This window comes from Suricata suricatta, chromosome 4 (assembly GCF_006229205.1).
Source record: "Suricata suricatta isolate VVHF042 chromosome 4, meerkat_22Aug2017_6uvM2_HiC, whole genome shotgun sequence".
In the NCBI taxonomy this organism is placed as follows: Eukaryota; Metazoa; Chordata; class Mammalia; order Carnivora; family Herpestidae; genus Suricata; species Suricata suricatta.
Genome location: NC_043703.1, coordinates 135,377,590 through 135,388,458, shown reverse-complemented (window position 1 = coordinate 135,388,458; position 10,869 = coordinate 135,377,590). Strand labels below are relative to the sequence as shown.

The window sequence follows — 10,869 nt, the reverse complement described above, 5'->3', positions numbered from 1 at the left end:
TGATAGCTTGCCCATATCTATTTAAACTGCATTTTCTCCAATCTTCCCCATTAAAAATAATTGCCTCTGAATGTATTCCTTTCTTTTTCTTCCCTTCCCTGAGGATCATAACTAGTAGGTCATAGCTGGAAAGCAGAGAGTGTGAGTCACTGAGGTGAATTAAGGGACTGTTAACAGCCAAATTTCTGTAGCGCTTATGCAAAAAAAAAAAAAAGAAAAGAAAAGAAAAGAAAAAAATGGAGTGGCTTCAAGGCTATGGAAAAAACCTCTATGAGTTTGCAATGATCAAGCCTGTCTTATGTCTGAAGCTACCTGCATTTCCCACCCCGCACTCCAGCCTTATATTTTAGAGGATTGACTGGGGAGAATTCAACTCTGTGCAACACTTTTGCACATGCCTGACCCTGATTACAATTTTGTTAAGATTTCACCTGTGGGAAAACTTAGTTCGCTTGTCCTAAACCTGCGTGACCATTTCAAAGATACTATGTTAGCACATCGGAAAAACAAGTGAGTATTCTCTTAAACCAGTGGATAGCCATACCTTTCAGTTGCTGAAGTGATACTGTCAAGTCGAAGTATCAATGACATTGTGGGTTGTTTTACTTCATGATTTCTCTTCCTGTTTTCACAGTCACGGGAGCTTAGGTCTGGGAGAAATAAGGGGCCTTGGTACCTCACACCCTGCCGTCTTGTGAGGGCGCAGCCCTGAAAGCCTGGAGAGTCACACCAGAGGCCCTGTGAAGTCCCATCTTACACCCAGCAAAAAGGGCAGCAGAAACTATTTCCACATAGCATGTGACAGAATGCTTTCAGCCATCCTATTTTACTGGACCTGAGATGCATTTGTTAGTGAAGGCACACGTGCCTTCAAAATGAATGGATGAATGTGTATCAACTGAATTAAAATCTTTTCGAGGAACTTGGGTGTCTCAGTCAGTTAAGCGTCCGACTTCAGCTCAGGTCATGATCTTGCATTTGTTGGTTGGAGCCCCACGTTGGGCTTTGTGCTGACAGCTTGGAGGCTGGAGCCTGCTTCAGATTCTGTGTCTCCCTCCCACTCTGCCCCTCCCCTGCTCATGCTTTCTCTGTCACTCAAAAAATAAAATAAAACGTCAAAAAAAATTTTTAATTAAAAGCTGACATTTCCTTTGCTAGATATTTGCTGTTGAATTTTAACTTCTGTGTTGGTTCTCATAAATTCAGAAATATAGAGATGAGGAATTTGGTAGGAAACTGAATGCTGAAAGCCTGTTTAAAAAAAAAAAAAGCAAACAGCCTAATATGTAAAATGGGCAAATAAAATGTTTGTGATGCAACAGTTTAACTCACACTTATAAGTAGTAGTTGAAAGGAAAGATACATTAGGCTACATTTGCTACAACATAAAGTAAAACTTCATAACAAGATAATGAAAGTGATTTTTATTATTGGGCGATGGTGTCCTGTTATAGACAAATTACAGATACAGAATGTTTTTAATTGGGCACATCAAACAGCAAAAGATACATATTCATGCTGTGTCCCCAAAATGGATTTCAGTTCCAACTACGCATTATAGTTGCTCTGTACATATTAAAAGCATAAGTGATAAAATACAAAATAAGAAACGGTTAAATAAAAAGCTACCATAGAGTTATGAACATCTACTAAAGTATCACACTGCGTATCATAGCTAAGAACATACAAATTAATATAAATGCTATGCAACTATTTGATCTAATATAGATCTAATAAGGAAATGTTAAGGCCGTAATAACATTTCACAGGTGAAGGCTAAGTTCTGAGACATGAAAGCTTTTAGGAAGAAAGAAAAAGAAAAGCTTTCAGATAACCCACAAAACAACCTGAGACGTCTTTTTGTTTGGAGAAAAAAAAAGCAATTTTCTTACAAAGTCAAAGCTTCATATTTAAAGGAAGTGCTTAATGAACAACATACTTTAACTATCACAATAACCTGGAGTAGATATTCTGACTACAATAGTGAGCATCAAATAGATTCTTTTTCTGAAAGAAATAAAATAAGGTCTTCTGTGGAGCCAGTGGCTTCATTCTTGTAGCCTCCAAGTGCGGTTATTTTTATTGGCTTATTTTTGGTTTTGCTTTCCTTCCTTTCATGAGGTTATAAGATATAAAATAAACTAGGTTGTGTTAAATAAGCCAGGTAACCTCCCAGCGCCCACCTTACCTCCTCGTATGTAAGCTTGGCTTTTCCCTTGCCAAAACTGCTGGATGAACTGAGCCTACAAACGCAAAAACAGATTATAGCCCATCTGGATTTGGTCGACTTAACGAGGCATCCAGATCGACACATAATTACTCCTGCAACCACACGTCTCAGAGTCAGTGGGCTCAGGCAGCCTGAAATCTCACTGTCTCAGTCCTGCTTAGGGCACTGGGGCGATGATGTTTGCAAATAGCTGGTGACAAACAAACAAAAAAAAAAATTGAAACGTGTTGGGTGAGCCTGACCTCTATAGTTGAATTTAGTTGCTTTGAAAAATACTGGCACAGTTCTCCATATTCAGGAGGCAGCGCTATGAGATTTTATTATATACATTTTTGTTAACAAAAGAATTTCAAATCACAAAACAGATCTTCTGCGTTGTAGTTTTTCTTAAAAGTCTACTTGGGATTTAACCTTGGCCCACAGAACGTCTTATTTTTAAATGTTCAAATTTCAACTTTTGTGCCATAGATTAATTAGTTTGGAATGCGTGGCGAAATGCATAACCAACTTCCTTCCTTTTCGTTTCTCACTCGTTTTTCTCACCACTCCTACACACAACTGCCAAGCACTCCTTCTTTCCTTTATAGATTTGATGAAAAGATTCCAAACATCTTAATAAAATGCAAGAAGAGTAAGCTTTCAGGACACTGCATGTCTTCCTCCGGAAGTCCACATGCCATGAAAGTTAAAGCTCTAACCTTCACTTTGTCTGTCTTTAATCTTCCATCACTTTTTTTTTTAAGGTTTTTAGGATCCTTACATAAATAGAACCTACACGGTTCGTTCAGGCTTTATGTTTTCACAGTTACCAAAGCGACCACTCACTGGGTTGACCATCCTGAACGGGACACCCGATCTGATCAGTTCCACTGGAACAGCCTCCCAAGACTACCTTCTGATTCTGACTTTCCAAAACACAGACATGAATGCTATTTAAAAAAAAAATCATTTAGAAGAAAAACTAGGTCCGTTATGATGGGAAGTTTTTCTCCCTTTGTCTCTAATAAAGAGAACATCCAGGTAAGTCATTGCGTTTTTCACTATTCACCAGGCAGATGCTGGGTTAAATTGCTCTGCCTTGCACAGGCTAATGGTTGTATTTCCAGTAACTTCAAGCTGAACTCAACAATTAGAATGGCTTTAAGATTAAATTAAAATCGAAGCATGCCAAGAGTTTAGAATTATAACATATTCACTACATCAATTTCACAAGAAGAGTCTGGATTATGAATATAATTTTAGTAAATATGCTGTATAGTAATGAGGAACACATCTTACAGGTCCAACCTTGAATTATTCAGTTCTCATTCAAGTTGGGGGTCAGAGAACAGACTTTGCTTCAACTTGGTTTTCATGAGGTCGAAATAGGCTTGTTTCGTGTATATGACCCAAAGTTGGTTGAATCAAACTTTTTGATCGGTCCTTCTTCTGGAAAGAAACTTTACTTAACGAAAATAATACTATTTAATAATACAATAACTAATACGTATTGCTTATGAATAATTATATATGTATTGAATGGTATTTGGTGACTTTATTTTTAACCTACAAGACTGAATGAAATCAGTGCATTATGTATAATCACATCACTTAAAGCTTAGCTGGGCTGGTAAATCTTTTGTTGTTGGTTTGTTTTTGGTTTTGTTGTGCGTTTTTTTTTTTCCTTCGCTTCTCTTGTGTTTTTTGGTTTGGTTTTTGTTTTTTGCTCATAATTGAAATTCTGTACTTTGGCCTCCAACTGAGAGAGGTATGACTCGGCTTGGAATTTTTTACAGTTGAACAACTTACAACTTTAAAATTCATGACAAATCACTGAAATCTACTATAATCACTAAATCAACCACTATTAAATTTCTTTGTAAGCAAATGAGTTTATGACTTTTGCAAAAAAAAAAAAAAAAAAGAAACCATATCAGTAGGCAAAAAGATAAATCCATCTATAGATGTTAGAGCCTAACTAAACTATTTTTTACTGAAAAGGTGATGAAAGGAATTTCTGGCCTTTAACTTTTCCCTTATCACCCTCAATCACACGTCTTACACTGAAAGTATTTGCCTCTGTGTATTCAATAATATATTTTGAACCCTTGCTTAATATAATTTTCTAAGAACAAGATCTCAGCACAAGGAACATTAATCTTGGATCCCACCCACGAAGGCATGGTCACCGAAACACTCCTCCTTCAGGGCATTTGTGTGTCTGCGTATGTGTGTTTAAACTCCAAAGGATGCTCCCTCAAGAAATTATTGTTACCAGCCCTTGATTTATGTATAAAAATTCTTTGGACCCTTTAATTCTTTGATTCAAAAAATCTTCTAGAAGCTCTCGCATAGCCCAGTGCTCATCTGAGCACACGTGTGTAAAGCACATCATCTGGGGGGCAGCTGGTTTGTGCTCAGTTTAGAGGCTAACCAAGAAAGTGGCACAGCAGAGCTAGAAAATTCTACTCCCTATCCCGCAAAACCTGAGTACTTCTAACATTTCAGCTTGCTTCTGGCCTCGCGCTGGCAGTCCTCCTCGGCTTGTAACTTTCGGACGGCACTATCGAGGAGCTCCATGGACTCTCTAAGAGTGACATTGATTTTAAATGACTTGGGCTTAATGGTCAGACCGTAATCAAAATCCAATTTTGAGGATTCCTCTGGATTGGCCTTGAAATTGCACTCGTGAGCCAGGATGGAGATGAAGAGAAAGAGCTGCATCTTGGAAAGCTCTTCCCCAATGCACCGCCGTTTGCCCACTGAAAAAATCATCACACTGCTGGCCAGGTCCTTGTCGATGAAGCCGTCCTTGTCCAAGAACCGGGCTGGATCGAAGTCCTCTGGGTTAGGCCACTTCACCGGGTCGTGATTCACGGACCACTGGTTAACAAAAACCACCGTGTCCTTGGGAATGTGGTAGCCCAGGACGGAGGCACTGGCAGTGGTGGCGTGAGGAATGGTGACGGGCACAAAGCTGGAGAAGCGCATGGCTTCATAAAGAAAGGCCATGACGTAGGGCAGGTTGGGCTGGTCCTCCAAGCAGGGGAGACGGTCTCTACCCACGACTCGGTCCAATTCTGCCTGGACCCGAGCCTGCACTTCAGGATACCTGTTTGGTTGTTAATCCACAAGGAGAAAGTGAGTGAGGAAAAGTAATTCTTCTCTTACCTAGAAAGCACATGACAATTTGATTCCACTTTCTTTGTCTGAATCGGTGGCTGAAATAACACTTCCAGCCAAAAAACAAAATCAAAAAACTAAAATGGAATTTCTCACTAAATTACAGGATGGATAAATTAATAGTTCTATTTCACAAAGTAAGCCTCACATGGCTAACGCTCCCTTTCCTATCATAAGTCGAAAAAAAGTCTAAGTTTTCTCAGCCTGAAAAAGCTCCAAACAGACAAGGCCACTTCTCCATGAGGTACAGCAGACCATGTCAAGGACCCACAATACTTTTCAGGAGCCTGTGAAAACGTTTTCCTTTCTTTTAAAATCAGAGGGGAAAAAGAACGTTTAGGTCAAAGAGAATATTTTAGTAGGTTTATTTTTAAACAAACACCGTAATAAAATATCATTAAAAAGTTTTCATGGGGCAATAAATCTACAGAGGCATAAGTGCCCAGGACCCATCAAAATTAAAAAGCAGTCCCCAGTGGGTGCCTGGGTGGCTCAGTCAGTTGAGCATCCGACTTCGGCTTGGGTCATGATCGCAAGGTTTGTGGGTTTCAGCCCTGCATCAGGCTCCATGCTGACAGCTCAGAGCCTGGAGCCTGCTTCAGATTCTGTGTCTCCCCCTCTCTTTGCTCCTCCCATGATCATGCTATCCCTCAATGATTAACAAAAAAATCTTAAAAAAAAAAGCATCCCCCAAAACAGATCCTTTCCCCACCCCCCATCTTCCTTTTAATTCCAGCAGACACACTCCTCTCACTTCACACAAATTAGTATCTCGATAGATAAAGCTACAGAACATCTAAGTTCAAAAGAAAACTTCCAGCATTCAAGAGATTATGGTACAAGCTGTAATACTCACTGGTGGCGATACAAATAGTACGGCCCTTTTGGAAAACAAAATCTTAGTACATAGCAAAATGCATAAGGGTGACTCTTCCCCACTCTTTTTAAACCCAATAATCCATGCCCAGAAATGTATGTGCAGGAAACAACAGGTGCAACCATATCCAACCACAACGATAGATGGAATTTTTAAAAGGCAGTCAACAATGTTAAAAAGAAGCGATTGTATATAAATGGCGTTATTATGGCAAAAATATGAGGTCACTGTCAAAAGTCACTAAAATAAAGTTTAAAAGATGGGGAAATGTCCATTATGATAAGTGAAAATGTCAGAAGTTAAAAAATAAATAATTATTGCATCTCTGAAAAAAAATTTAAGCATGTATGGGATGAAATTACGGGTGATTTAAAAAACTGCTTCATGAATATCATACCTCAGGGTCTGCTAGCTTTTTCTTAAAGGGCCAGCTAGTAAATACTTCAGGCTTTGCAGACCAACTATTCAGCTCTGCGTTGCACTATGAAGGTGGTCATAGACAATATATAAATGAGTGGGCTTGGTTGTATTTTCATTAAAAAAAAAAACTTACATACAAAAATGAGCAGTGTAACTTGCCAACCCCTGTCCTATTGTCTTTTCACTAAAAAGAAGAAAAATGTATTCATCAGCTACATTGAACTGAAAGTGGCTCCAAAATGGTTTTATTTACTTTTGCTGCCCAATTTAGTTTCTAATAATTAAAAAAAAAAAAGGCAGTTTCAAAAGATTACGTGTTTACAGAGGATGCAAAGGACCTAATGCGCTCGTTTCAGGATGTCTTCTTCCTGACCTATTACTGACCTTTTTTTATTTGACTTCTGCTCATTGCTCATAGTGTTTCTGGGGTCTTAATACTGAAAAGCAAGTTTATGTATACAAAAACTTCAATTTATAAAAGCAGTTGCATGGTCTCAGGACACACAGGTTGCAGGATTCTAATGAGAAAAGAAGTGGTCTTTGCCCTGGAGTTTCTGGGTTACCAACAAATTCAGCATCCCTTCCCCCCACCCCACTTCCTTGCACGCCAAGAAATCGCACCAGGATTTCTGGTCTCCCAAGGCAACCAAGATTTGCCCTGAGTGAGACATCTGTCCCTGGAGCAGGGATGCCCGACAAAACCAGGCCGCTCTGCTAAATCTAAATTTCAGATAAACAATGGCTAATCTTTTAGTACAGGTATGTCCTGTGTAGAATTTATTTTTATTTTCTACGTCTGGCAACACCCTATGCCAGCAACCTGTCTGCTTCCTGCGAACTGGCCTTCTGCCCAGAGGTCGGCGACCTTAATCGGGGTGGGCACTGCGGGCCAGCTTGCCAATCAAGCCGGGCCCGGCGCCAGAAAAGTCCATCCGCGGGCGCCTCCTGGATACCGCGTTTACCTTTCGAGACGCTGCTCTGCGCGGGGTAAAAGTGCCTGCTTCTCCGGTTTTTTACCCGGACACTTCTAACACTAGAAGCGCGGCGGTTTCCTAAACCCGGCGCGACCCGCTAGTTTCTGGCCGCCTTCCTAAAGCTTCCGTGCGGGTGAACTGCTGGCCGGGCCGGCCTCGGAGCGCCTCCTCCGCCCGGGAACAAAGCCCGGACGCGCGGCTGGCTTGCGGCGCCGGGGCTGGGCCGCCTCGGATCTGTGCGGGTGCCTCGCCGAGCCGATTAGGCTCCTGTGTTTGTGTAACATATTTACCCGTTACCCTTTCTTTCGGAAGCGTGCCAATTTTGCTTCTGCTGTGCCAGAGAGGCAGAGATCGGGGCCGATCTGCAGACACTTAAAAGATCTTGCCTTTCGGGGTTCTCACAAATCTGCCGCCCAACTGGAGAGGTAGCGAGCGACAAGATCAACGATGCGGGCCGCGTGCGCTGTCTCGGCCCGCACGGCGACTTCCAGAGCTGCGCTTTCCGGCCGCGATCTCTGCTTCGAGAGATGGGGATGTGTCGGGAAACCCCAAACCCTGCCCAAACCCTGGGCGTCCGTCACGACCTCAGCACTTTCTAGTCTTTTGCAGGGGGCGGGGAAGGGAGGGGAGGGGAGAGGGAGGAAGGCCCGGCCCACGCGTCCTGGAGGTTTTACCTGGTGAAAAGGATGAGCAGCCACTGCAGCGCGGTGGAGAGCGTGTCCTGGCTGGCGCCGAAGATGTCGGTGACAGTGGACGGCACGTACTCCAGGTCAAGGCGCGCGCTGCCATCGTCCGAGCCCTCCGCCGCCTCCGTTCCCGCGGAGAGGATGAAGGCGTCCATCATGTCGCGGGGGGCGGCCCCGGGCTGCAGGCTTTCACGGTGCTTCAGGAACTTGTCGAGGACGAAGTTGCTGAAGTTGTGGTTTAGCTGCTCGAACTCGCGAAAGATGGTGCGCACGGGGTTGGGGAAGAGCTGCAGCCAGGGCAACACGTCCACCAAGCTGCCCGCGCCCACCGTGCGCCCGAACTTGTCGTTGTGGCTGAGCAGCTCGCGGAACTCCGCGTCGTCGTGGCTGTAGCGGCAGCCGAAGCACACGGCGCTCATGACGTTGGCCACCGCCACCACGGTCAGCGGCCGCGGGTCGAGGTACGCGCCGCCCGCGCTGCCGCGCACCAGCAGCTGCACCAGCTCGCGCACCTCGCCCAGCACGTGGCCCTCGAGGACGCGCCGGCTGCGCGGCTGGCGCGTGCAGAAGGCTCGCATGGTGCTTTGCGCCGCGCGCCGCTGCGTCTTCCAGCGCTGGGAGTACTGGCCGAAAGCCAGGCTGCGGCCGCGGGACACCACTCGAAAGGAGGCGAAGCGAGGCCGGTCGGCGAAGGCGGCGCCCTGCTGCACCAGCGCCTGGCGGATGGCGCGCTCGCCGTTCAGCACCACCACCGGGCGGTTGCCCAGGCGGATCTGGAAGACGTCGCCGTAGCGCCGCGCCAGGCGCCCAAACGAGAGGTGCGGCGCCGGGCCCATCGCCGCCACGTTTCCGATCAGCGGCCAAGGGAAGGGGCCGGGCGGCGCGGACCCCGGCTGCCGCCGCCGCTGCCTCAGCAGCCACTGGCCCACGTGCACGGCGGCCAGCACCGACAGGAGCAGCAGGAGCGTGGTCTGATGGGTCGACAGCGTGCTCGGCTGCAGGGGAGCGTCGGAACCGAGACTGGTGGCCATGCTGGAGAGAGAAGGGCGAAGGCGTGACACTCAGGTGTGCAGAAAAAGGAGCAGGCGCCCCACACCCCTAGCCCCTAGGCGTCGGGCTACCTCGTGCTGGTGGGAAGACCGGAATGGGGCACGTCAGGGCGGGTTCACTGGGGAAATAGCGGAGGACGCCTCTTTCCTTCCCAAACCCATTCCCCAAAGGAGAAGGAAGGAGCGTGTTTCCACCTCTCAGTGACCCTGACTGCCCGTCCCCACCCCAACTCCAGCCTCGTAACGTTTCCGGCAATTCCGGGACAACCCGAAGGGCATCAAGGCGGAGGCGCTCAATTCCCTTCTCAGTGCCTACCACCCCGGCCCCCCGAGGCCGGGGGAAGGCGGCTCCGCGGATAGACTGACCTGCGAGGTGGCACGGTTTCCAGCAGCGCGTGATGGCCAGCTCCGAAATAGGGCTGGAGCCTTCGTGGAAGGCAAGACGTCTCCAGGAAGTCGGAGGCCTCGCCTGGACACCTGCTGCTCTGGGAGCTTGAGCACCCACTCTGGAGCCTCTAGGTGTCGTCTGAGCCAGGGGAGCTGGGATTAGGATGGGGACCGAGAAGGGTGCCTCCTTTGCCCAGCCCTGCTATACCTGGGGCCTCGGCAGAGCTGGGGTTTCCTCACAGCGTGCGTACTTGAGACTGAGGGTCGACGAGTGGAGTCAACTCCCAGCGCTCACGCCCCCCGCTCGCCTAGGACAGCTGGGGTAGCCGAGGCGTAGCCCGTTTGCACAGTCAAGCCAGAGAATCCGAACGCGCCATCCCTCCCATCTGGCTGTTAAGGTCTGTATGTAGCGGAGTAGAACCTGGTGGGGGGCGGGGCTTACGGGGGGCGGGGCGCCGGGATGGGCCAGGTCCGCGAGCCTGGGCCACAGAGCTCGGGAGGTCACGCGAGGCGGTCGCGGCGCTCCCCGACGGCCTTGGCTTTACGAATTTTCTATCCGCCGGAAAACCAGTCTTAATCAGTCCCTCCCAATCGAAGGCACAGTTTCCCGGAAGCGCGCTGGTGACAGAATCTGCCCGTAACGCAGCCATTCTTCAAGCGAGCACGTCTCCCCGACTCCCCGCCCGGAGCGCTCGACCCCTCCCCCCCGCACTTTCCTCTGGGTGACTGAGCTTCGTTCCCCGAGACAAACCCGCTCGGGATCCTCGGGCGCCTGGCTGGGACAGGGAACCTGTAAGCTTGGGGGCGCAGAAAGCCGGGTTGTGTTGGCGGCTTGTCTTGCGGCATCCCTAATTGTTATTTTATTTTAACGTGCTTGCAAAACAAATCGGCTCCTCGAATGAGGCCCTCTGGCGCGTTAAGTTCTCCTTCCACCTCGGGCGGCGAGATCAAGCCTCCCCAAAAGACGCCGGTCTCCGGCCCCGGGACCCCGGCGGTCCTTGGCACACAAAGGCCAGCGCGGGCGGGGCGCAGCTGGCCGCGAGGTTTCCCGCGCAGCAACAGGCCCCCCACCCCCCAGGTGGCG

At 47.4% G+C, this 10,869-nt stretch overlaps 1 protein-coding gene and 1 long non-coding RNA gene across 2 annotated transcripts in view; one reads left to right on the top strand and one right to left on the bottom strand.

The window, feature by feature from the left end:
* Positions 1-1,403: 1,403 nt before the first annotated feature.
* LOC115290145 (cytochrome P450 1B1) lies at positions 1,404-9,851 on the bottom strand. Its single transcript, XM_029937925.1, has 3 exons — positions 9,765-9,851; positions 8,338-9,381; positions 1,404-5,321 (listed from the first exon to the last, which is right to left on the bottom strand). The coding sequence occupies exons 2-3, from the start codon at positions 9,378-9,380 to the stop codon at positions 4,706-4,708; spliced, it is 1,659 nt and encodes a 552-aa protein (XP_029793785.1). The 5' UTR covers position 9,381; positions 9,765-9,851; the 3' UTR covers positions 1,404-4,705.
* Positions 9,409-10,869, top strand: part of LOC115290146 — a 23,275-nt gene continuing 21,814 nt past the window's right edge. Inside the window, exon 1 of the long non-coding RNA XR_003907989.1 lies at positions 9,409-10,183. This is a non-coding gene — a long non-coding RNA (uncharacterized LOC115290146). The remainder of the gene's footprint in view (positions 10,184-10,869) is intronic.

Bases quoted from the DNA above. Each gene is read 5' to 3' on its own strand.
- LOC115290145 (XM_029937925.1), bottom strand. From the start codon at position 9,380: ATGGCCACCAGTCTCGGTTCCGACGCTCCCCTGCAGCCGAGCACGCTG. The intron at 5,322-8,337 runs GTAAAACCTCCA...ACAACCAAACAG, and splicing joins CTGCTCATCCTTTTCACCAG to GTATCCTGAAGTGCAGGCTC.